Source organism: Loxodonta africana, chromosome 23 (assembly GCF_030014295.1).
Source record: "Loxodonta africana isolate mLoxAfr1 chromosome 23, mLoxAfr1.hap2, whole genome shotgun sequence".
Taxonomy (NCBI): Eukaryota; Metazoa; Chordata; class Mammalia; order Proboscidea; family Elephantidae; genus Loxodonta; species Loxodonta africana.
Window position 1 is genome coordinate 57,214,681 of NC_087364.1, and position 26,441 is coordinate 57,241,121.

General features: G+C 41.5%; 2 protein-coding genes across 7 annotated transcripts in view; one reads left to right on the forward strand and one right to left on the reverse strand.

Annotated features, from left to right (window-relative positions):
- KCNMB3 (potassium calcium-activated channel subfamily M regulatory beta subunit 3) overlaps nt 1–8,023 on the reverse strand; it is an 85,122-nt gene extending 77,099 nt beyond the window's left edge. For 3 of the 4 annotated variants that reach the window (XM_023555487.2, XM_023555488.2, XM_023555485.2), the window contains exon 1: nt 7,913–8,023. The gene's annotated coding sequence lies outside the window, so the exon portion shown is untranslated. Of the gene's footprint in view, nt 1–4,099; nt 7,672–7,912 lie in introns of those variants that run through there. The other variant, XM_023555486.2, reaches the window with a different exon arrangement.
- Nucleotides 7,841–26,119, forward strand: ZNF639 (zinc finger protein 639). Of its 3 annotated transcripts, XR_010319135.1 has the most exons (7): nt 7,841–7,976; nt 11,664–11,728; nt 12,333–12,401; nt 13,431–13,541; nt 16,216–16,350; nt 16,497–19,169; nt 25,864–26,119. XR_010319135.1 is itself a non-coding variant. In XM_003416227.4 (6 exons), exons 3-6 carry the CDS (start codon nt 12,344–12,346, stop codon nt 17,648–17,650), a joined length of 1,458 nt encoding a protein of 485 aa, XP_003416275.1. In that variant the 5' UTR covers nt 7,841–7,976; nt 11,664–11,728; nt 12,333–12,343; the 3' UTR covers nt 17,651–21,859. The 3 variants fall into 3 exon arrangements, 2 of the variants coding, with proteins under 2 accessions (XP_003416275.1, XP_023411252.1); XM_003416227.4 differs by lacking the exon at nt 25,864–26,119 and having other exon boundaries at nt 16,497–21,859; XM_023555484.2 differs by lacking the exons at nt 7,841–7,976; nt 25,864–26,119 and having other exon boundaries at nt 10,379–11,728; nt 16,497–21,859.
- Nucleotides 26,120–26,441: the final 322 nt, after the last annotated feature.

Genomic DNA, 26,441 nt, shown 5'->3' on the forward strand with positions numbered 1-26,441 from the left:
CATAAAATTGGATATTGCTGAGCAGTACCAATGCCTACCCTAGATTCAAATAATCCCTGAGTTTTCTTCCTAGGGATAACAAATATATCTATTTACCAGGGAAATGCTTTCTTTTCATCATCTATTAATCTCAGTCTCCTCTGACATGGCTCAGCCTTTGGATCTTTGCAGGTGTGAGTGTTTGCATTCAAATCTATCAAACAGATACAACACCTGGCCTTCATTCCCATAGAGAGGTGCTGTAAATACAGTTAAGTGCTTTCGAAAATGAAAAGTGCCATGCAATCACTGTATCAATCACTCTATAAACCAAACCAAACTCATTGCCACTGAGTTGATTCCAACCCACAGTGACCCCAGAGGAAAGAGTAGAACTGCCCCATAGGGTTTCCAAGGCTATAAATCTTTACAGAAGCAGACTGCCCCATCTTTTTCCCATGCAGCAACTGGTGGTTTTGAACTACTGACCTATCAGTTGGCAGCCAAGCGCTTTAACCACTGTGCCACCAGGGCTCCTTAAACACTGTAAAAGGTATCATTATTAATATTCTAAAAATTGAGGTCAGATTTGATTCATTCATTCACGTATTCATTCATTCTGTTAAAGAATGAATAAACACTAATGGGGACTGGAGACTGAACTCTATGGGGCAGTTCTACTCTGTCCTATAGGGTCACAACGAATCGGAATCAACAGCAACAGGTTTGGGTTTGTTTGTTTCAGTGGAAATTGAGAATTGAGCGCTAAGTGCAAAAGTATTATAGTCAAGCAGAGACCCTGATCCAGGACTCAGGATGAGATTTAGGGAAGGAGAAAGTCTTTTTTAAAAAAGCCAAAAGACTGTCTCTGTCCCATCCTCAAAAAGCTAAGTGTCTGAGTGGGTTGACTGGCTGTCTAGATCTGGGCTTGCTGGTTTTGAAGACAGCTTATGGAGGAACTCTGCTGTGTAGGTGGTTTGGAACGATGGAATCCAGGTGCCTCTGTTGAGTACCTGAGGTCCCTGATTTGGGATACCACTGCCTCACGTATGAGTTATGAGTATGTGACCCAGTCAGATCTGTGCTGGTGTCAACAAGCTAGATGGCCAGGACAGAATATCAATTCATTCAATAAGTTGAATGCCTAGGCTCCTTACTTTTCACCCTCCTTAGACAAAGCTGTCATTAATTGCCAACAGGTTGATTCTGACTCATGGAAGCAGATGGCCAGGCCTGTCTTCCAACATACCTCTAGGTGGGTTTGAACCACCAGCCTTTCAGCTAGTAGTCAAGTGCTCAACCCTTTGCACCACCCAAGGACTCCTAGACCAAGCTAGGCTCCATGCTACATGCTTCCATAACGTTCTTTACTTGGCTCATGTAAGTTTAGTCATCACATTTTGTGCTGTTTAAGTGCATATCTTCCCTACAAGGCTGTAAGGGTCACGGCCATGTCTACCTCACTTACACTGTATCCCCAGTATGTAGTACGAGCTGGACACAAGGTTAATATGCAATGAATACTCGATTGAAAAAGTGAATGAGGTGCTATGCAAGACACTGTGCTAAATGGTGAGATGGAACAGACTGAAAGAGAAGAACTCACAGGTATAATGTGACAAGAAGGGATGGAGCCAAATTTTGTGAGGACAGAAGCTTATCCCAACTTGAAGACTGATTTAAGAAATAATATACAACTATAAACACAAAAGTGTCTTGAATCGGAAAATGTTCACACGATTGAGAGGACATGAAGTTTAAGCTTCATTACTTTCAGAGCACATGCATCTCTGGTGAAAAGTGGATTCAGGTACCAAGTACTGTGGAATCCTTTAGCAGGCATCTCTGCTACAGGGAGAATTAGAAATTTCATAGAAGAACGAATTTGAGCATGATCTTACAGAAACAGAGGAAACAGACTGCAGGTAAGAGAAACGTGCTGAAGCACACAGGTGAGAAGGAGCGAGAGCTTATCTGTGGAGTGGTGAGAAGCAGTATTTGGCTAGTATGGGGTGGGTGGGGAGTCCCTGGGTGGTGCAAACGATTAATGTGCTTGGCTGCTGACTGAAAGGTTGGTAGTTTGAGTCCACCCAGAGGTGCCTTGGGAGAAAGGCCTGGCAATCTACTTCTGAAAACTCAGCCACTGAACACTATATGGAGTGTGGTTCTACTCTGCCACACGTGGGGTCACCAAGAGTCAGAGTCAACTTAACTGGCAACTGGTGGTGGGGGCGGGTGGGGAAAATCTTAGAACAGTGGTTCTCAAAGTGTGGTTCCTAGGCCAGCAGCATCCGCACTCATCCGGGAACTTGTCAGAAATGCAAACTCTCAGGTCCCCCCTCAGATCCACCCAATTAGAAGCTCTGGAAATAGAGCCCAGAAACCCGCATTTTAACAAGACCTGCGGGTGATTCCGATGGGTTACTGGAGCATCAGCTGAAGCTCTTTTATGCTTGCAAATTTAATTTCAGGCTGTTTTACAAGATGCGGAGAAATAAGAACAAAGAACAATGACAGAAAGAGAGAAATAGCTCTCTCCATCTCATCCCCCCAAAATAAATTACAGATAAGGTAGAAAATGTAACTAGATCTTGGCTAGAAGACTATCCTCCGCATATGGCCAGCAACAGAACCTATAAAGGAAAAGAGTGATAGGCTTGGTTTCACCACAATTCGAAATGTTTGTGCATTAACAGAATTAAAAGCAAACAAACTGGAAAGAAATATCTGCAATATATATCACAGACAAAAGGCTAAAAATTTTAATTAAAAAAAAAATTAATAGCCTATAGAAAAATAGAAGACAAACTCAAAATTTAAAAATACAAATTGCCAATAAACACAGGAGAAAAATTCAATTTCATCAAAAAAAATTAAAATGGTATATTATATTTTACTTACCAAATTGGCAAAGCATTTTTAAAAATTGAAACAACTCGAATGTCCACTAATTAAGGTGCCCTTTAACATTCTGATAGCATAAGGAATATTCGGAAACCCTGGTGGTATAGTGGTTAAGAGCTTCGGCTGTTAGCCAAGAGGGCTGCAGTTCAAATCCACCTTGGAAACCCTATGGGGCAGTTCTACTCTGTCCTGTAGGGTCGCTATGAGTCGGACCCGATGGTAGTGGGCTTTAAGGAATATTCAAGTAACATAAAGTAGAAAAAAAACCCGTCACAAAACAACATAAACGATAATACCCTGATTTTGAAAAAAAAAGTCTATGTGTGTACATAGGTATAAAAATAATGGAAAGCTATAGAGTAAAATGTTACCATTGGTTTGCTCAGGGTTATGGGATTATGGTAAATTTCTTTTGCTTCTTACATTTTGCTATTGTCTGCATTTTGTAAGAAGCATGTATCCCTACCCTAATCAGGAAAAAATTAAGCTAAGCTATCAGTGTGGCAAGAAGTTGGAAGAATGATGATTAAATACCCCCTCAGTCAAAGTTAAGGAACCCGGTGACACGGTGGTTAAAGCACTCAGCTGCTAACCAAAAGGTTGGCAGTTCAAAACCGCCAGCTGCTCTGTGGGAGAAAGATGTGGCAGTCTCTTTCCATAAAGATTTGCGGCTTCAGAAACCCTACAAGGCAGTTCTACTCTGTCCTACAGGATCACTGTGAATTGGAATCAATGCCATGGGTTTGGCTTTTTGGGCTCAGTCAGAGTTATAATAGGAACTGGTAAACTGTACAATTTGGTAGTCTTTTGAGATTTCATAGTTTTATCCCCATGGCCACCCTCCCTGGAAAGGAGAATTAGAAAAAGGAGATGTAAGGATTAATTTTATGTGTCAAGTTGGCCAAGCTATGATTCCCAGTGGTTCAGCCAAATACTAGACAAGCTGCCCACCACTCATCTGTGAATCTGTCATACTGTGAGGATGTCTTAGGCTGCGTTTGCTAAGAGAAGCAAAACCAGTAAAGTGTATAAATACATAAATACGTGATTCATAGTGACCTTATAGGCCAGGGTAGAATTGCCCCATAGGGTTTCCAAGGAGCAGCTGGTGGATTTGAACTGCCAATCTTTTAGTTAGCAGCCGAGCTCTTAACCACTGCACCACCAGGGCTCCAAATATATAGAAAGAGACATTTATATTAAGGAAATGACTCACGTGGTTGTAGAGGCTGGAACGTGGGTCAGGCTAGAGGCTTCTCCTGACTCAGGTAGCCACAGGGGCTGGCTAAGCCAAGATCGGCAAGTCAGACAGCAGGGCTCTGGCTTCCCGGCTGCAAAGACTGATGAATCCCAAGATCGGCAGGCAAGACAGCAGGGAAGCTGTAAGCTCATGTCCCAAGAACGGGAGGCCAAAAGAACAGGAGCCAGCTGCAGGAGGTGATCACATTACATCAAATCTCATCATGGAAGTGATCACATTATCATCCAACTGCCAAACCACTGAGAATCGTGGCCCAGCCAGGATGACACACAACCTTAACCATCACGGATGGCTTGCATGTTGCTGGGATGATGGAAGCTATGCCACTGGTATTGCAACGATCAGCAGGGCACTGGCATCATGAGGGTGATGTGAGGGCTGCAGACCACCTGGGGTGACACCAAAATGACTGTCTATAAAATTTTGTGCAGTGTTTCAGTAGAAATTTATTTTTTATAAAAATATCCCTGTAATTAGTCATAACAATAACACACTTTTCGTAAGCCCAGCTTACATGGAGTAGCTTCTATGCTAATTTATTTTTTGAACCTTCTAATGCGCTCTGGTCAGAGCTGTCCTTATTACCCAGTCACAATGGCGCTTCGAATCACGTGGTTTCGTCTGCAGGTGCCACAAGCACACGCTGTTGCTGCCGGTGTTCTATAGTCGCTGGCTTTGTCAAGTTTTCTGGTGTTTTAGCTACAATATTGTGGTAATTAGTATTTTTGAACCTGGTACGGAGGAGGCCCATGGGGCGGGGGGTAACACCATGAGTTACTGCACTGGGTGGCATCAAACCTAGTGACACCACTGCAGCAAGGTCACCCATGGTGGACAGGTTTCAGTGGAGCCTCCAGACTAAGACTAGGAAGAGGAACCTGGCAATCTACTTCTAAAAAGATTGTCACTTTCAGGTCTAAGGTGCACCTGACCCAAGCCATGGTATTTTCACTGGGCTCACATGCATACAAAAGCGGGACAATGAATAAGGAAGACCGGAGAACTGCCGCATTTGAATTACGGTATTGGTGAAGAATATTGAATGTACCATGGACTGCCAGAAGAACATACAAATCTGCCTTGGAAGAAGGACTGTGTTTCACTACTTTGGACGTGTTATCAGGAGGGACCTGTTCCTGGAGAAGCACACCACGCTTAGTAAAGCAGAGGGTCAGCGAAGAAGAGGAAGACCCTCAACAGATGGATTGACATAGTGGTGACAACAATTGTGAGGAAGGCACAAGACCAGGCAGTGTTTCTTTCTGTTGTACATAGGTCACTATGAGTCGGAACCAACTCGAGGCCACCTAACAACAGACTAGCTGTCTAATCTAAAGTAATTAAATCACCTTCCATAATGCAATCAATCATTAGTTGGATGGAGAGTTTCCCTAGGGTGTGGTTTGTCACCAGACTACAGACAGACATTTTGGCAGATCCCTTTCTCTCTTCGCCTGACCCTTCAGATCATGGGATGAAAGCCTGAAGAAATCTCCAGGCTGAAGCCTGACATTTGGATTTTGGACTTGTCAGCTCCACAATCACATGAGCCAATCCCTTGAAGTAAATCTCTTACTGGTTCTTTTTCTCTAGAGAACCCTAAGACAGGAGAGCAAAAATTAAACTAGAAATTGTACTCCAGTTAACCAAAGAATTTTAAATTGCCTTCAATTTGTGATCATGTTAAATGACCTCTGAACACTGTAATGCTCCTTATTTACTTCATCGAGTAAATGGAAAAGAATGAGAGACTTCTTTTTTTTTTTTTTTTTTAGGAAAAAACATGTTTGTGCTCAATACAAAATGTTTTGCAATGGTACTTCACCTCCGAATGTAAAGCTTTTGTTTGGCACAAGCTATGTGTGAATAAGACAGTGACTGATGGTTCAGTGACACCCCTCGTGGCTTCCATTGCAGAACACAGGGAACAGTAAAGCCAGGAAGGAGGGAATGATACATAAGGTTCTTTACAAATTCCGGAACAAGTATTGATTTCTATTTCGTGCCAGGTACTAACTATAAAAAAAAGTTGTTGTGAAGTCGATTCCGATTCATGGAGACCCATGTGTTCAGAGTAGAACTGAGCTGAGTTTCTTGCCTGTAATATTTTACAGAAGCAGATCACCAGGCCTTTCTTCCTTGAGGCTATAGGGTGGGTCCAAGCTGCCAATCTTTCCCTAGTAGCTGAGCTCTAGGAATCAAACATTTTTGTACTTTATTCAGGCCATGCCAGTAGCATTCATGAACATTTGTTTACTTGGGCTGAGCACACATAAAAGTTACGAGGTCACAAAAACTGGCCTCACAAACAAGTCATGTTCTTCCAAATGTGACTTTTTTTTTTAAGCGAGATCTGTTATGGATTGAGTTTTGGCCTCCAAAAATATGTGTTGTAAATACTAGTTTGTATGCCTATGATTATAATCCCATTTGGGAATGGGCTGTCTTTGTTGAGACAAGATTAGTGTAGGGTGTGTCTTGAGTCAATCTTTTTTGAGACATTAAGGAGATTAAACAAGCAAGCAAAAGGAGAGATGGGATAAAACAGATGCCAAGCCACTTGGAGATCTCCGAAGAACCAGGAAGCAGAAGCTGAAGAGACTAGGACCTTCCTTCAGAGTCGGGGAAGAGAGAAAGCCTACCCCTTGAGCTGGCGCTCTGAATTCGGACTTCTAGCCTCCAAAACCGTGAGAAAATACGTTTCTGTTTGTTAAAGCCAAGCATTTGTGGTCCTTCTATTATAGCAGCACTAGCTAATGTGACAGGATCTGAGTAGGGTCTGTGATTATTATGACCTAGTTTTTGGTTGGATAAGCATGTGGTAATCAGAATAAGCACAGTGCACCTGGATAAGAAGACCCGGGTTCCAGCACGACTATCCGAGTGACTGTGGGCACGTGATAATCCTTAGAGGCCTCATTCATTCCTTCACTTCAAATTTATTTGAACTCTGGATGCTGAGGCTACAAAAATGAGCAAGATCTAGTCTCTAGCTCCTCACAGACTTATTTTCTAATTTGTGAATTGGGAACAACAACAGAAACAAGTTGTGAGGATTCAGTTAAACATATGTCCACGCTCGTTTTTATCGAAACCGTGTTCCCAAGCTTATTTATGCCCAGTTACCTCTTTAGGCTCTAGATCTGCTCACAGAACCTAAAGGCTGGAAAGGGGGCTCGGTCGGCTAATCTAATCCCCTCTGAGTCCACACTGATTCTACGAGATTTCTCGAGCCCAGGAATACAGCTGAAGCCTAAACGACTTTAATTTCATTGACCTTAAAGATTTTCACCTTCCGGCCCCGACGACAGCATCCCAGCCCTGCGTGGTTCTTTGGGGCTTCAACAAAACCACGACGCTGACGTTGCCCTTTGGCGTCCCCAACCGGCTGCGGGTACTCTTTGGGGTTTGCCAGGCCTTCTGCCTGCCCCAACCTGGGCAAGACCATTTACGTACTTCCCCTGCAGGAGCAGTCTGGGAAAAGGGGTGCTCGCGCGGCGCTTCGCCCACGTCCGCGGGGCCGGGAGGGAGCGCCCAGGGCGGCCAGGGGAAGCGCCCTCTGCGGCTTGGCCGGGAGCCGTCCCAGAGGGAGGGAGCACCCGCGCCGCTCGGGAGGGGCGGCACCCCGCCCGGAAGAGGCCTCCGGCGGCGCAGAGGTGCCGGCAGGGCCCGCGGGCCGCCGGGCCACCCCTGGGGCTGGAGGCCGGTGGTCCCTCCCAGGCTGGAGTGCGGCGAGGCCGCGCACCCACTCCCCGCCCTCGGCCTTACCTCTTCGCCTCCCCGCCCTCTCGGCGGTCCCCTGAGGTGCGCGGCGCAGGCGCGGAGCCAGGCGGTGAGTGCGGCCCGGAGCCCGGGCCTGGGGCCTGGCGGGCAGGGCGTGGGCGCGCGGAGGGAGCAGGCCGGCCCGGAGGGGCGCGGGGAGCGCGAGGGCCGGAGCGGCGCCGCCCTCTGTCGGCGGACAGGGCCGCGGGGCCGGGGCGCCTGGGCCGGCCGGCCGGGCCCCGAGGCGCCGGTGAGTGTGATGGAGGCGCGGGCGGGCCGGGCGCGGGCGGCTGCAGGGGATGTGGGCGTGCGGGCGCCGCAGCGGCCGGGAGACGGCGGGAAGGGCCGGATGGCTCCGTTCGCGTGAAAACCTGCTTCGTTTTATGGCGGGATGGCGCCTCCCTCCTCCATCCCGAAGGCCGTTCCACCCCTTCCGGGGGACGCCTCGGCGCTCTGCTGACTTTCTTCTTTGTGGCGCCTCTGGGGTCGGGTCCTGGTAGCCCCTCAGCGCCGGCCCCTGTCGCCGGTCCCCGGCCCGCACAGGCCGGTGCGTGGCGTGGGGCCGGAGACGGCTGGGTCCTGGCAGTTGTTGGCCGGCCCATGCGACGGGCTTGTCGTGCGGCGTCCGGGCTCCGGGCGTCCCTCGGTGCCACGCAGGCCCTTGGGCCCCGGCGGGCGGATCGCGACCCTCGTTCAGCTGGAGCGCACCCGGTGCTCGCGCCGCCCGCGAGCCGCAGCCGCAGAAAGCAGGCGTGGGCGCTCAGGTCTCCAGCATGTGGTCTAACGCTGTGTTACCAAACAAAAATCAAACCTGGCCAGTGGCTTCCGACTCATAGAGAGCCTATAGGACAGAGTAGAACTGTCCCATACGGTTTCCAAGGAACGCCTGGTGGAATCGAACTGCCGGCCTTTTGGTTAGCAGCCATAACTGTTAACCACTATGCCACCGGGGTGCTGATAAACCCTGCTCGGTTCTGTTTCTAGGTACAGCCTGGGGAACACGAGTCCTACGAAGCAGTTAACTCTTTGCAGAGAGATAAAGATGGGTACCGCACTGAAAGTAGCTAAGCAATCAAATACTTATGATCACCTACTTCAGCAAAGACTGATACGAAGTTGGACAAGTAGTGGGTTCTACCTAGTTCAGGCTCTCCTACAGCGTTTTTGTGTTTCAATTAGTTTTCAACCTGGAAAACGTGATTATTTTAAACGAGAGCGAAAAAGAGGGTTTTTTAAGCTCCTTGGTATGAAAGTGTAGGTTTCCATTGTAAAGACTTTTGCACGAATTAAGAGAATATTTACGTTGCATGAAGTATCAAAGGTGGATCATCTATTTGATAACTGCCAACTGCCTTTATGTGTATTGTGTTTTGTTGTCGGTTGAAAATTTTTTGTTGTTGTTTGAAAAAGAATGACAGGTGGAAAGATGCTGTAAATTGCTTTAAAAAAAAATAATGCTTTGGGTACCATATTCCCATTTTTGTAAATGTAAGATATATGTACACCGTACCAGTAAAAAGTCTAGAAATACGTACACCAGAATGTTAACAGTGGTTTTTTGGATGAAGGGATTCTAAGTGATTTAAGAAAATTTTTCTGATATTCGGTAGGGCACATGCATTACACGTGTGGTTTATTTTTAAGAGGTGAAGGAGGAGTGAATGATAAGTTGCACGTGATTCAGAATCTACCCCTGAGAGGAGCACGAGTGAGCAAGTGTTTCTGTAACGTCCCTGAGTAAAAAGAATCCACCCCACGAGAAGAGGACTAGTGAACAAACGTTTCCATAACGTTCCTGAATAAAAAGCCAATCTTCTTCACTGGGGTAGTTATGCGTATAAAAGGCAGATAAGAAATGTTTGCTGAAATGAACAGTGGTTAGCATTTTTTGGTCTTAGCGTGTGTCTTATCATCACGCTAAAAGGAGGCCTCGTGAGTATTTGGACGTTGCTCAGCCCTGAGTAGAAGCTAGACCTTTCCTGATCAAGGTGATCCGCTTCCTCTCACTTGATGGTCTGAATTCAGGCCAGCTGGCAACATTAACTTTAATGCCCTGCTTGGTTTCCTTTTCGTGCTTTTTTATTCTTCGAGTTCTAAAGAACTTGAAATGTATTCAGAAATAACAAGCGGCTACCTTCACGTGTTTATTAACTGCCAGTTTTCAATGTTCTCTTGGAGCTTTGAGAACGTTCAGAGCATGATGTATGAGACTATTGGCTGTATAATTTCTGGAAGTGTAGTAAAGAGGTATTAGGAGTAAGTCTTGAAATTTTAATTTATTACATAAACATGAAAACCATTTTCCTTTTTGAACGCATTTGATTGGGATACTCTTTGTGTTTTTAGGTGAAGCATCGTATCTGTTACCATCATTTCTATAAATCTCAAGGTTGTCAGTTTCTCTGAGTGATTCTCTCACCCCCACCCCACCCCCCCACATTGACATCTGAGTAAGAACTGGAAAAAAGGTGTAACTTGCTGGTGGCAGTGATTAGCAGTGAAGATTTACTCACATACAGTTGTTCAAAGCCCAGGAGTCAGAAATTATGCATTTTCACCTCTGGTTTTGCCACTTCTGAGTTGACTTTCACTGACTCTCCTTTCTCATCAGTAAAAACAGGATGGGTTTGATAATAGCCTCTCTATCTACCTCATCTGCAGTTCGAATCCACCAGTTGCTCCTTGGAAGCCCTATGGAGCAGCTCTACTCTGTCATACAGGGTCACTATAAGTCGGAATCGCCTCGGCGGCAGCAGGTTTTTATCTACCTCATAGGATAGTTGTGCAGATCAAATAGAATAAGGGTTAGGAAGATGTTCAGTAAATTAAAAAACACTCTTACCACAATATGATCACATCACCTGTAGTGCTGGTGTACCCACAACTTGATGAAGTAGCAAAAATAGTACGTGCACCTCAAGTTCTTTACCCCTAGAAATGCAGTGGTCTTAGTAATGATGCCGAGTCCTGCCTGCCATGTAGATCCCACTGGTGAGAAGAAAAGCAGTGTATAAGACAGGTGGAGAAAGCCACAGTGCATTTTTTTCTGATATTCCTTATGTGCCAACTGCCAGAGTGGAAAAATGAAGAGGTTGTCGTTAGTCGTTAACTTACTTGAATTGGGGTGATCACTTCATGTCCCTGTTTGTTTCCAAAACTAAAATAATTGAAAGCATTGGCTTTAAAATCGGCTAGACCTGTGTTCAAATCCCAACCCTACTATCTATTGACTGTCCAACCTTGAGCTAAATATTTAACTTTATTATGTCCCTCTTTCCTTATCAATGGCCAGTGGTAAACGGTAACTATTTCGAATGAGTGTTATGGATTGTGCATACCATAGGGTTAAATGAGATAAAGTATGTGGACAGCCTAGTGCATAACTGGTGCTCAATAAATGGTCTTTATTCTACTTAAAAACCTTAACAGTTTAAAGTCTGACTCTGTGATTCAGTGACTAAAAATATTTGCTTTTATTATGGTTGAATAAATTAATATAAACTTGTATTTGTTTTGGTGTCAAGATGTAGCTATAGCTTTGGAAGGTAAATTTATTTCAAAGCAATGTGAAACATATACATACATTTATAATACGTATGATTTTTACCGCTTAGTACAGTTTATTCAAAAGAACATCGTAACTAATTAATTCTGTATAACATTTTAGTTGATTAAAGATCTGGCAGCATTGTTTTCTTAAATCTCAGAAAAGAGCTACATTTTTGCTTATGTGAGTTCTGTCATGTTTTACCTACAGGCATTTTTTACCATCTGTGAGAATTGCCCTATAATTCGTTTTTCTTCACTCCAGTGTTATACCAAGTAAGTGAAATGTAGTGAAACTAATTAGTTAATTTTATGAACAGTTCATGTGAATTTAATCATTACACTAGTTGCCACACCTGTTCTGTTCTCAGTAAACTGTTGAATGTGACCTTATAAGTAAGAAAATAATTTTTATTTTCTCTTGAAAATTACTTATATTCTGAGCTTCTATGTGATAATCTGCCTTTAGGGGACTGTATCAGCCTTGAGCTTGAAGCCTATAGTGAAATAGCACCTATTTTTAGGAAATGTGCTTGTAAAACTCTTAAAATGGTGCCATAGGCACAATAGTTTTGTAAAATAAAATAAAATAACTTAAGCATAAGGCTTGTTGTAATTACCCAGTCCTCACAGTTGCATCATTATTTGAAACAGAGGTTATTTCTCAGCCTTACCAATAAAGAAAACTAAAATCAGCTCCTGCCTTTAGGCTTATCTGGAAAAATAAATCCAGAATGTAAAGAGAGATACCATTTAACACTTGTGAAGTAGACTTTCACGTGGCACACACACTGCTTGTTACTAATAAATCCTTGAGTTAGAATTTTTATAACAATGTTAAGAATTATTACTTGTGATACACTTCTTAAATATTTTTTAGATTGAAAAGATATGAATGAATATCCCAAAAAAAGGAAAAGGAAGACTTTACACCCTTCTCGTTATTCAGGTCAGTGTATAATTGAATTATTTTAAAATTGGATTATAGATAACTCTATTTTCTATGAAATTTGTATTCCCATCCATTTTCTCATAAATGAATGGATAAGAATTAAATATCTGCATTTTAAATAAATCCTCTGTGTATGTATTCCTCATTGTCCACCATGTACCAGGGCACATCAGAACTTTATAGACATATTTTATTTAATCTTCACAAATCCATGGATTATAAATATTTAAAATTAGATATCTGAGACTACATACTTGGGTGGTATCATGGGGATTTGCTTGTCTGGCTCCCAAGCCTGTGCTTAAGGCACAGTGACCTCAGTGGAAGATATTTTATGTCATTAGAGGGAAAAAATCTTGATCCTATGCTTTATTTTTGGAAATGTGAAGTTTCATTTTGACTGTATAATTTTAGACCCTTTGATTGAGGTTGGCTTTGCTATCTGGGCAGTATAAGAAAAGTACGTCTCACATATTTGGGACAGTCTCGGGCATACCCATTAGCTCACCCGGCCTGCGTGCTCTTCATATCTGAGGAAGTTAAGTCTGGTTTACTGCTTACTGCCCCCTCCCAGGCAAGACTTGAAAAAACTGTATTCAGAAGCCCTAACTGATCCTCAGGCCATTTCGCCTACGTGGTATGCCTTCTCTGCATTACGTAGCAAGTCTTCTTGGCAGTTACTTCAGTGTTTTTAAGTGAACATTTATCAGTTAATGGTGCAGTTATCACAACGTGTATCACAGATTTTGTGGGATTTTGCCTGGAAGGCAAGTATGTCTTTGTATGCTTCAAACTTACTATATTTTGGAACTGTGTAATTTGTGGTGCTTTCAAAGCTCAGTGTCAATATCAGATCTGAAATAAAAGTTAGTTTTTTTTTATAATTGAGGAAAATATTAATGCTTTTATTGCAGGTACTACAGTTAAAATTATGAAAATTTATATGTGTTGGCTAAAGGGATGGCTGTCGTTAAACGTATATATGTTACTGTGCTTAAATTTTTTTCTATTTTGTTTTGTGCTCAGATTCCTCTGGAGTAAGCAGAATTGCAGATGGGTTCAGTGGAATTTTTTCTGATCATTGTTATAGCGTCTGTTCTATGAGACAGCCAGATTTGAAATATTTTGACAACAAAGGTATATCTACGTTATATTCCAAAATATTTTTCTTAATGTCACTTTTATATATTTTTATTTCTTCCTTATTTAAAAATATGGGTGAAAGTGATAAAAAACAGGCAAGTGTTTGAATTCATTTTCAATATAAGAGAACAAAGGTTTGTTGTTTTTAAGAAAGCAGTTAAACAAATTTTAATTTCTTTAAATCATTTCAGACATATAAATGAAAAGCTCACTCACCAAAATCCATTCGGTTGGCTAGGAATTGGTGGCCAAGCAGGAGTGACCGAGAGCTGGGGAGCACTTGTGGTAAAAGGTTAAGAATAAGATTACGCACAGCCTTCACACTGAGCCACGCCACTCCGTCTGGAGAGCTAATGGAAGGGAGGAACAGAGGGTGACAGATTTAGTCTTTTCCTATCATGTATTCTTTATCGACTCCCCTTTTCTAGAGCATTGGGTGAGTGAAAAGAACAACTTATCTTGTCCTCTTCTTCCTCTGGAGCCACCAAAGCTCCCAATTCACTTGAGCTCCTATTACAGACACAGAAACATAAAATTGTAACAATGTGTAGAGAGAGTCATCAGTATGAGCTCCTGTTTAGCTCGAGTTACATACGGAAATATTTATAGATATGCATTTTTTTATATATATGCACAGGTTAGGATACACACAAGATTTGTTGCTGTATCAGCTGAGAGGGCCTAAAAGAAATGACAACCCATAACAGCAAGCACACCTTACGCCCAGATTTTGGTTTCTAATGCCATTCTGCAATAAAAGGATCCTTTTTTTTCATTGCTTCTCACAGAAGTGGCTGATTCTAGAACTGGGGCAGGAAATATATAACATGAGCCAGGAGCATTGTGTAGTGGCAGAAAGTAAGGAAGTGCTCAGAACAAAATCTACTGATGAGGAGTATGTCAGAAGAGCACAGGAACCAACAAAGAGAGCTCACGGTAGCCAAAGCTGCAGCAATTTGAGCAATAGCAGGAACAACAGAGAAAGCCTTGGATTATAACCCAAAGTATAAAATAAATCCATGAGGCCATACTGATACAAATAAATGATTGAATAAATAGGAGAAAAGAGACAAATCTCTTGTGCAGAAGAATTCCAGATTATTTATGTAGACACTCCTATCTCATGGAGGTGGAACATAACTCCCACTGTTGAAGTAAGGGCCATGCATAGTGATTTCCATCCAAAGCCTACCAATGTATGATGAAACATGGTACCTCACCTCTGTGGTCTACCTCCCAGTGACCTGAAACTCCAGTCTTACCATGAGAAAAACATCAGACGCATTCCATTAGTGAGGCATCTACAGAATACCTGACCAGTATTCCACAAAACTGCCAGTCATCAAAAACAAGGAAAGTCTAAGAAACTATCACAGTCAAGAGGAGCCTAAGGAGACAAGACAAGCAAATGTCATGTGGTATCCTAGATGAGGTCCTGTAATAGAAAAAGGACATAAGGTAAAAACCAAGGAAATCTGGTTAAAGTATGGACCTTCCATTGCTCTCCAGTGTTTTTGGGCTCATAGCGACCCTATAAGACAGAGTAGAGCTGCCCCATAGGGTTTCCAAGACTGTAATCTTTACAGAAGCAGATTGCCACATCTTTTTTCCTGTGGATTGGCTGTTAGGCTGGAACTGCCAGCCTTTTGGTTAGCAGCCAAGCACTTAACCACTGCGCCACCAGGACTCCTTGGTATGGACTTTAGTTAACAATAACGTATCAAGTATCAGTGATATCAATGTATCATTAATTGTAACAAATGTACCTTACTAATTTAAGGAGTTAATAGTAGGAGAAACTGGGTATAAGGAATATGATAGTTTTCTGTATTATCAATTTTTCTGTAAATCTAAAACTGTTCTTAAAAATGGAGTCTGTGAAGAAAAATTACTGAAGCCCAGTATTCTCAAAAAAAAAACACCTACTTGCCATCAAGTTGTGTCTGCTCAAGAGTGACCCTACAGGACAAAGTAGAACTGTCCAACAGGATTTCCAAGGCTGTAATTTTATAGAAGCAGACTGCCACGTCTTTCTCCTGCAGAGCAGCTGGTAGGTTTGAACCACCAACCTTTTGGTCAACAGCTGAGTGCTTAACCAGTGCACCACCAGGGTTCCTTCAGTTCTCTCTAAACTCAAAACCAAACCCATTGCAGTTGAGTCAATTCCGACTCATAGCAACCCTAGAGGACAAGGTAGAACTGCTGCGTTGGGCTTCCAAGGAGCAGCTGGTAGATTTGAACTGCAGACCTTTTGGTTAGCACCAAAGCTCTTACCCACTGTGCCACCAGGGCTCCCAGTATTCTCTCTACTAACCTGTATTTCAGTGAATTTTATGACCCTGGCTTTAAAATCCTGGGGTAATACTGAGAGAATAAAGACTCACTGAAACGCAGTAATAAAACAAACGTAAAATTCTAAGTAACATTAAAAAAACATATTCTAGTCCAGATGGGACATAAAAGCAAAAGCGACTGCTTGTTTGGGCCAATTTTCTGTGTGTCTGGGGTATATAGATGTAAAATCTTTTCATGGCTAAATCCAAGCCCTTAGTTCCTGTTGGAATTCAAACCTATATTAGAAATACTTGGTGTTTTAATTAGTTGATAGTAATTAATGCTAAATGCTGTGATATAAATAATGAGTATTTTTCAAAATCCCTTTTTGCAGATGATGATTCAGATACAGAGACATCAAATGACTTGCCAAAGTTTACAGATGGAATCAAGGCCAGAAACAGAAATCAGAACTACCTGGTTCCCAGTCCGGTACTCAGAATTCTAGACCACACTGCCTTTTCTACAGGTCAGGGAGACTAATAGTATTTACATACTATATAACTCAATGAAAAAACAGTCTATTAAAATTTTTTATTTTTTTCTGATTGTATTCATTTTCATAGGTTTTATTAGAGTAATGAAATATAATCAGAGGCTTATTTTATTTTTTAGAGAAATCTGCTGATATTGAAATTTATGATGAAGACTGTGACTCCCCTGAATCGGTCAACCAGCAGACGCAGGAGGAGGGCCCCGTAGAGGTCCACGCTGCTGAAGATGTCCCGATTGCTGCGGAGGTGCACGCCATCTCGGAGGATTACGACATAGAGACAGAAAACAACTCCTCGGAGAGTCTCCAAGACCAGGCGGAGGACGAGCCACCAGCTAAAGTCTGTAAAGTCCTTGACAAGAGCCAAGCTTTGAATGTGACTGCCCAGCAGAAGTGGCCTTTACTGAGAGCGAATAGCAGTGGCCTCTACAAATGTGAACTTTGCGACTTCAACAGCAAATACTTCTCCGACCTAAAGCAGCATATGATCCTGAAGCATAAGCGTACCGATTCCAATGTGTGTCGGGTGTGCAAAGAAAGCTTCTCTACCAACATGCTCCTGATCGAGCACGCCAAGCTCCACGAGGAGGACCCCTACATTTGTAAATACTGTGATTACAAGACCGTGATTTTTGAGAACCTCAGCCAGCACATTGCCGACACTCACTTCAGTGATCACCTCTACTGGTGTGAGCAGTGTGACGTGCAGTTCTCCTCAAGCAGTGAACTCTACCTGCATTTCCAGGAGCACAGCTGTGATGAACAGTACTTGTGTCAGTTCTGCGAACACGAAACGAATGATCCGGAAGATTTGCATAGCCACGTGGTAAACGAGCATGCGTGTAAACTGATAGAGTTAAGTGACAAGTGCAACAATGGCGAACATGGGCAGTACAGCCTGTTAAGCAAGATTACCTTTGACAAATGTAAAAACTTCTTCGTGTGTCAGGTGTGTGGCTTCCGGAGTAGGCTGCATACCAACGTCAACAGGCACGTTGCTATTGAACACACTAAAATTTTTCCTCACGTTTGCGATGACTGCGGGAAAGGCTTTTCAAGTATGCTGGAGTATTGCAAGCATTTAAATTCACATTTGTCGGAGAGAATTTATTTATGTCAGTATTGTGAATATTCAACAGGGCAAATTGAAGATCTTAAAATTCATCTAGACTTCAAGCATTCAGCTGACTTACCTCATAAATGTAGTGACTGCTTGATGAGGTTTGGAGATGAAAGGGAATTAATAAGTCACCTTCCAGTTCATGAGACCACTTGATTGTGCTTTTTATTTTAACTTACGTAATTTTTAATGTCAATGTAAAATAAAAAATCTCAACTTTTTTTGGAGATGTTAAAATGGATAATTGTAAAGATAAAGATACCTGTAACAAGTAAGAATTTTTTTAGTTGGCCCAATTTTCTTGGAATTGCAACATTTTCAGTATGGAATTGTATCTTAAACGTGCTATTTTCAATTACATGGTCATCGGTGGTTTTCACCACCCTTGGTGACTGTCTTCCTATTGCGTGTGCTCTGATTCCATGAATTGAGAAGAAACAGATGTCTTGAAGAAACTAGACTACAGTTTTCCTTCCGGAACCATAGGTGCTGTTTGCGGGGGGCGGCGGCGGGGGGTTTGTTTTTAAACACAATACAAGCTCAGTTTCAGTGATACATCTCTTCAAGCATGAAGTCATTCAAGTACTGCCCTACCAGAACCGAAAATGCAACGTAATACGCAGTGAAGTCCAGTGAAACATCCATCAATAAGAACCCAGTTCCTCCGTTTGCACTCTCCACCAGGGCTTATCACCAAGGCAATTAGTGGACTCTGTGTGATCCTTTTAATAACACTAGGAGGCCAGTGATATTATAGGAAGAAAGATTGTTTTCTTGGTAGTCCTTTTTTTTTTTAAAGCCCTTACCTATGGGTTGAGTAATTTAAAGTGGGTGGGGGCAATGAGGGAAAGGGGAGAGAGGGAACTGATAAGGGATCAGGCAATAAAATAAAAAGTAACCATTTCATAACTCATTCATTACCTGTTAACATTTAATTTTCACTGTTACACAACTGCAAAGTTAGGTAGGCCCTAACTTCCGATGTCAAGTCAAATAATCTACTGACTGTGAAAACCCACTGAAGTATTACTACAGAGCTTAAAAGTTCTTGGAAATAAAGGCTTGCTGGCATGATAATGTATAAATTGCTATTGATGATAGTAAATTGGTTTTGCTTCTGAAATAGCAGTATCAAGAAGACAGTATAACGCTGGCTCCAGGTGTAACAGACATTGCTGCTAAAAGTACAGTGGGCCCAGGTAGGTGGATGGAGCTGAGCAGAGCAGTTGTATGGCCTATAGTTATTTCACCTCAAGAACCGTGGAATTTTAGTCTGAGAATGGTGGCCACGATAATCGTTCGCAAAGCCCATCATGTTTGTCTTTGCTAGTAATTTTGTCATATATGCATACCTGTGTTCCTAGAGTTCCTGGGTAGTACAAATGATGAGCGAGCTCTGCTGCTAACCGGAAGGTTGGAAGTTATAGTCCACCCCGAGGTCACTCAGAAGAAAGGCCAGGTGATCTACTTCCAAAAAACCAGCTGTTGGAAACCCTGTGGAGCGCAGCTGTACTCCAACACACAGGCGGTCGCCGTGAATTGGAATCTCCTCTGTGGAACGCAGCTGTACCCCGACACACAGGCGGTCGCCGTGAATTGGAATCTCTTCCAGGGCAATTGGATTTTTAACTGGTGTTCCTACAAACTGCCATTCTATCTGATCGTGACGTTCCAGGTAGGGCTATCGGGCATAAACATCTGGTAAATTTTCTCAATTTAAATTGGAAGAGAACCTTAAAAACTATGTGGCCCAGCCAAACCCTGCAGTCTTGTAAGTTTCTTGTAGAAATAGAAACTGAGATTGTCATTAGCCCGAGGTCATCTAACCAGTTATAGCAGAAAGGAGTGGAGTCCAGGTTACTTGTCTTGCAATCTAGTGATGTTTCAAAGACACCGTGTCACATAAAGCTGCCCTTCAGGTGGTTTTCCTGAGTATTTCACTTATCTATTCCCCTAGCTTCTTAGGGATTGTGTTTTTTATCCTTTTACACATATCCAGCTTGAGGAATTTTATTTTTAGAAAACTAACCTGAATTAAACAATACCTTGTTTTTGGAAACCCTGGTGGCTTAGTGGTTAAGAGCTATGGCTGCTAACCAAAAGCTCGGCATTTTGAATCCACCAGGTGCTCCTTGGAAACCATATGGGGCAGTTGTACTCTGTCCTGTTGGGTCGCTATGAGTTGGAATCGACTCGACAGCAACGGGTTTGTTATTTTTAAATTCTTTATTTTACCTGTTTACATTTGATCAGGTATTCGTGGTCAAATTAAAAAGATTAAGCAATGCAACTACTCAAGAGGCATAAATTACATTTTACAACCGTATGATCGTGTGGTTTTTGACGACTCTGCAGCTGGAGACCACATCCCAGTGACAGTTGTTCAATACAAACTTTCTTGCCTTAACTCAGTTGTCAGATAAATTTATAATTGACCATAAATTGCTGAGGTAACTGGTTTGTATTTTTAGCTTAACAAACCTACCAAAAAAGATACTTTTCTAACTACTAATGGATTTTTTTCCCCTTTAAAGTTAGAAGACGTTTCTACTGTGGTTCTTGTGTGACTTGAGTCACGATTTAAGTCTGAGAATAGGTAATTGATGGTGATGTTTATTAGCACAACAAGAGAATTCTTGGCAGCAGTGAGCAGTAGTGATGGGTCATAATTGTTTTCCTTGCTTTTTTATCTTAACCTTGCAATGACTTAATTGCTTTTGAAATTCCAAAGCACTTCCCCTCTACTCCAGAATTTGAAAACATTTATGGACTACTCAAAAGCCTCTCCTCTTCCTGCTTGTAAATTTGCCAGCTCTACCATTTAAAATCACCCTTCTCTACTCCGAGATTTCTCTAACTGTGCGTTATCACATATGAACCATTTTTTCAGTCTCACAGAGTCGATAGGCTGTTAGAAGATGGCTGAATGGTACCAGGTGTCTATGTGGGTTTTTTTCAACAGACTTTAACACTATTCACAGTTTTTGAACCTGATTTACAAAGCATTGAGTGACTTAATCCCTGCCACCATTAATCCTAACTTTGCTTCGTTTGTTTATCTTGCTACCTTTTGCAAGAAGTTTATTTCCCAAACTACCGTGAATAATTTTCTAATGGAATTTTCATACCTAAAAAGCACTATAAGCTATGTCAATTTGAAAAGGCTAATAAATGGCCACAATCTTTTTGAAAAGTAGATTGGCTTATTAAAAAAAAAATATATATATATATATAAAGAATTTCCATAAAAATAAATCGTTAAGACTAATTGTTAAGCTCAATGGAGAAGCAAATTTAGTTAGGTTTATCCTACAGTTGACATAGTTTCTCCCTATAAATGAAGAATAAAATTTTAAGATACAAATTCCTTTGCCCATAACACCTAACCTCAATTCAGAGCATCACAAGAGAAAATATTGTTTGTATTTCTAGTGCTGGGTTTATGGATTTTCACCTTACATTGATTAAGCTTTCCTATAAATTAATCTGAAGACAGCATTTAAATCTAATGGGAAGACATGTATATTTATGATGTAAATTAGAAATTCACAAAGCTAGAAGTTGTCACATGTAATTTACTTGTTCATATGTTTAATTTGTAAGTTTAAAAACTAAGATTTTAAGAGCCTGGCAGAATCGTTTGGCATCCACTTCACACCAGTGAAGTGAAACATAACTTTCTGGATAAAAGCTTTCTGTATTAAGATCACCATAACTTCCTTACGTAAGTTCATTCTTCTTAGTAACTGTGTAAACTGCTTATTACCTGGACCCAAAATAAATCACATTAGCGAAAAGTAATTTCTTCACTATAAAAAGAAACAATTTTCTCACATTGCTAAGTAAGCATATTGTATTATATAATAATCTTATTTCCATACTTTGACAAGGGTGATTATTTAGACTTAGTTTTCTTAAAAATATTGGACAGAATAAATTATATCCTGAAAATGTAAAGAAAAGCGCTTGGTTTGAGAACCCAAAGTTTTCTAGTCTGTAATATCTTAGCCAGACAGCCTCCTCTACTAAAAACTTAAGGCTGAAATAATTGATACTCTTGTCCTTATTTTCAGAATAAGCTAAGCTAAGCAATTGGAGTCATACCCATGAGGTATAATTTCTTCTGGGTGATTTTTTTTCTTTAATCCCCTGCCCGAAGGCTCTTCACCTTGCTCTGAATTACTTGGCCGAAATTTGAGAAGACTGAATCCCCACTTTTTTCTTGCCCACCCTGGTCATTTTATTTGGGGTTACTTCTAAATGACATTATTCATCTGTTTCTAGAACATATTCCTCAAACTGTATAGCTGATTACTCTCATCTGTAAAAAAAAAAAAAAACAGCTCTTCAATTCCTCACCCCAACTATATAGCTGATTAATCTGTGCAGCTCTTTGATTCCTCACCCCATTTAAGGTTTTCGGAAAGTCTCTTAAGACTAAAGAGCTTTCCTAACTAACAAGGTGAGTGGATTTTTTTTTTTCTTTGAATCTTCCTCACCTCTATTTGTGTTAAAATGGTTTGCTCACTGTATGCCATGTACCGCATCACTTGCTTGTATACCCTGTAAATATTTCGTATTTTCCTGTCTAACAGCAGTTTGGTTGTGCCAAATTTGTAAATTGCAAATGTGTGTATTTTAGATTTTAAGCAGCAGAACACTATGGCAGAGATCTTAATAAATAATTTCTTTTATAATTACAAGATTATGGTTAAATTTCTTATGGCCCTGATCCATATTCTTTAGTGAATCCTGAATAATGGTGCTGTAAACATCAGTGTAGAAATGTCTGCCTGAGTCCCTGCTTTCAGTTTTTTGGGGATATATATATATATATATACACACACACACACACACTCTCACACCCACATACATATGCACATATTTATGAACACACATCTAGGAGTGGAATTACTGGGTCATGGGGTAATTCTATGTTTAACTTTTTGAGGAGCTGCCAAACAGCAGCTGCACCATATTACACTCCCACCAGCAGTGGATGAGAGTTCCACTTTCTCCACTTCCTCCTCAACACTTGTTATTTTCCACTTTGTTTTTTTGTTTTGTAATAGCTATCTTAAAAAAAAAAAAAAAAAAACTTTTTTTTTTTTTTTTTTTTTTTTTATCTTAGTAGGTGTAAAATGGTATCTCACTATGGTTTTGATTTGCATTTCCCTAATGGCTAGTGACATTGAGCCTCTTTTCATGTGCTTACTGGCCATTTGTATATTATCTGTGGAGAAATGTTTAAGTCCTTTGCCCATTTTAAAATTGAATTGCTTGTCTTTTTTGTTGTCCAATTGTAAGAGTTCTTTTAAAATTCTGCATATTTAACCCTTATATGTGGTTCCCAAATATTTTCTCCTATTCTGTGGTTTGTCTTTTCGCTTCTCTGAAGCACTGGGGTAACTTTAACAACAGCTCAGGGCCTGTGGGAAAATAGCTCCCAAGCATCCCTTTTTCACAGAGCCAAAGCAAAAGGCCACAGAAACTTGGTTCACCACACTGACCTATTTGTCCATGAAGTTACCTTTTCCAGAGATCTTTATTTCTTCATTCAGCTTGAGTTACTATGTAGAGTCTTCTTATTTCAACCTAAAGGACTTACTTTAGCATGTATTGTAGGGCAGATCTCGTGATAACAAACTCCCTCAGCTTTTGTTTATCTGTGAATGTCTTAATTTTTCTTTCATTTTTGCAGGACAGTTTTGCCAGGCACAGAATTCTTGGTTCATGGGCTTTTTGGTTTTGTTTTTTATTTTAGTGTTTTAAATATGTTATTCCAGTGCTTCTGGCCTCCATGGTTTCTGAGGAAAAATTAGCACTTAATTTCACTGAGGATCCCAAATTCTGTCTTAGTTATCTAGTGCTGCCATAACAGAAATACCACAAGTGGATGGCTTTAACAAAGTGAAATTCATTTTCTCACAGTCTAAGAGGCTAGAAGTCCAAATTCAGGGTGCCAGTTCCAGGGGAAGGCTTTCTGTGTTGGCTCTGGGGAAAGGTTCTTGTCATCAATTTTCCTCCAGTCTATGAGCTTCTCAACACAGGGACCCCAGGTCCAAAGGACACATACTCCTGACTCTTTGCTTGATGGTAATAAAAGTTCCTTGAGCTTCAGCTCCATCTTCCAGGCCCACTTTGAAAATGAGGTAGCTCTACTTCCTGTGTTCCTTGTCTCTTCAGCTTCTGCTTCCTGGCTCATTGGCCTCTTGGCCCCTTGGGCCTCACTGCTCATGTCTCCCCTGCTAGGGCAAGTCTTCCAAAGTCTTTAGCTCCACAGATAAGTGCCTGGAGGCACCCCACTCCTGCAGGAAGCCTTCTGCACAAAGGCACTCAACTCTCTCACTGCATAGGTCAGGTCAGCTCCAGCGCTGTCTTGCGCTGATCTCCTGGTTCTCCTGCTGCCATTACCCTGTTGTGCTTCTCACTGTCTGTGCCATCTCCAGTGTAACAGCTCTCCTTACTTCCTTCTGAGTCCTCGCCAGAATTGTCTTTCACGTCTCTTCAAGGCAATCTAGGCTTTACTATTAGGCACTTGAAAACTTTTCCAGGCTCTGTCCATTCACAGTTTCAAAACAGCCTCCACATTTTAGGTATGTGTCAGAGAAGCACCTCACTCAGTACCCTAAATCTAAACCCTAACTATCCCTAGCCCTAATTATACACTTAAACATTAAATGCCTAAATCTAATCCGTACACTAACCTTAACCTAAACCCTTACTGTAAACATAACCTTAACTGTATCCCTAGCCTTAAAACTATCTCCAACAATAAACATACTCCTAGCCCTAGCACAAACCCTAACGCTAACTGAAACAGTAACTCTAAACCTAGCTCTAACCATAATCTAGCCTTTAACCCTAACACCTAACCAAAACCTTAACCTTAACCATAAACCTAACTCTGGATCTGATCTGAACACTAACCCTAGATCTAACCCTAACACTAGATCTAACACTAACCGTAAGTGTAACTCTACATATAATGGTAAACCAAACCCTAATCCTAACCCTAGATATAACTGTAGACTATCCCTAAATTCCTAGCCTGAGACTAACTCTAGACCTAACCATAACCCTAACTCTAGATCTAACTGAAACCCTAACCTAACTAGATTAAGAGGTAATGCCAAATTCTAACCCTAACACTAAACCTATCTTTACATCTAACCCTAACTCTAGATCTACCCAAACACCAGATCAAATCCTTCACTAACCCTAACCATAACACCTTCTCTAGCCCTAATTATACCCCTGTCCTAATCTATACCTTAATGTTAACCCTTACTGTAAACATAATCTCAACTTTGTCCTAGTCTTAGCCTCTGTCCTAGCCCTAATCCTAAACCAAGCATCAACTCTAACCTTAACCCTATCTCTAGCCATAACCTAGCCCTTATTATATTTCTAAACCTTACACTCTAACGCTAACCCTAACCATAATAAAACCCAAACCAAATCTGTAGATCTCACCTACCCCTAACTTCAGATCTAACTGTAACAGTGACACCCTAGACCTAACCCAACCTCTAACTCTAATCTTAGACTAACCGTAACACTAAGCCTAACATCAACCCCAATTCTAGATCTAACCCCAACCAAAACTGTAAACCTAGATCTCACCCTAACCCTAATTCTAGATCAAACCTAACAAGAACATTAAACCTAACCAACTCTACATCAAACCTAACACTGATACTAGCCCTAACCCCTAACCTAACTGTAACCCAAGATATAAACCTAGCCCTAATCCTAGATCTAACTTTAACCTGAACCCTAACCACTAACGCTAGTCCTAACCTCAACCCTAAATCTAACAGTAACATTACCCTAAACCTAGATCTAATCCTAACTCTAACCACTAACCTGTAATCCTAATGTAATGTGTTCTGCTGACTTGCTTGGTGTCTGTTATCCTTCTTTCCCTCCAATTTCTCCCATTTGTAATGAAAATGTCTACCTTGTGCTTGTACCACCGTTGTACTTTGGAGGGAGATAACTTGTATTCTAGATTTCATAGATCAGGAGGAATTTTCAGATTTTAGACTTAGAGTCGATTTAAGACTTTTGCTATGATATGATGGGGTGGATGTGCTTTACATGTGGCAACGACACGAATCTTTGGGGAGTAAAGGGTAAAAAGTTATGCATTGAACTGTGCCCCCCAAAAATGTGTGTTGACTTGGCTAGGCCATAATTTGCAATATTGTGTGATTGTCCACCATTTTCTCATTTGATATGATTTTCCTATGTGTTGTCAATCCTACCTCTATGTTGTTAATGAGGTGGGATTAGAGGCAGTTATATTAATGAGGCAGCACTCAGCCTACAAGATTAGGTTGTATCTTGTGTCAATTTCTTTTCAGCTATAAAAGAGAGAAGAAAGCAGAGAGACAGGAGAACCTCTTACCACCAAGAGATAAGAGCTGGGAGCAGCGTGCATCCTTTGGACCCGGGGTCCCCATACTGAGAGTGTCTAGACCAGGGGAGGATTGATGACATGGGCCAGAACTGACAGAGGGAGAAAACTTTACCCTGGACCTGGGACCCTGAATTGGGATTTTAGCCTGCTAGACTGTGAGAGAATAAATTTTTCTTTGTCAAAGCCAACCACTTGTGATATTTCTGTTATACCAGCAATAGATAACAAAGACACCTACGTAGCCCTAATTAAACTGCTAAAGCTAACCCTAACTCTAACCTAAGCCCTAGATCTAACCTGAATCCTAATCCTAACACTAATCCTAGATGAAACCTATCACTAACTCTAATACAAACCCAAATTTAAGCCCTAATTATAGCCCTAAAATGAAATCTAACCCTAACTTGACCATAACATAAAATGTAAACCTAACCGTATCATTAGCCATAACCCTAATCCTAGCCTTAACCCAAACAGTAAACACTAACACTAACCCTAACCCTACCCTTGCACTAATTATAC

What these genes read in the sequence shown, in the direction of transcription:
- ZNF639 (XM_003416227.4), top strand. Translation starts at nt 12,344, where the DNA reads ATGAATGAATATCCCAAAAAAAGGAAAAGGAAGACTTTACACCCTTCT. An exon ending in ACACCCTTCTCGTTATTCAG is followed by an intron (nt 12,402 to 13,430) that starts GTCAGTGTATAA and finishes TTTTGTGCTCAG; the next exon opens with ATTCCTCTGGAGTAAGCAGA. An exon ending in CCACACTGCCTTTTCTACAG is followed by an intron (nt 16,351 to 16,496) that starts GTCAGGGAGACT and finishes TTTATTTTTTAG; the next exon opens with AGAAATCTGCTGATATTGAA.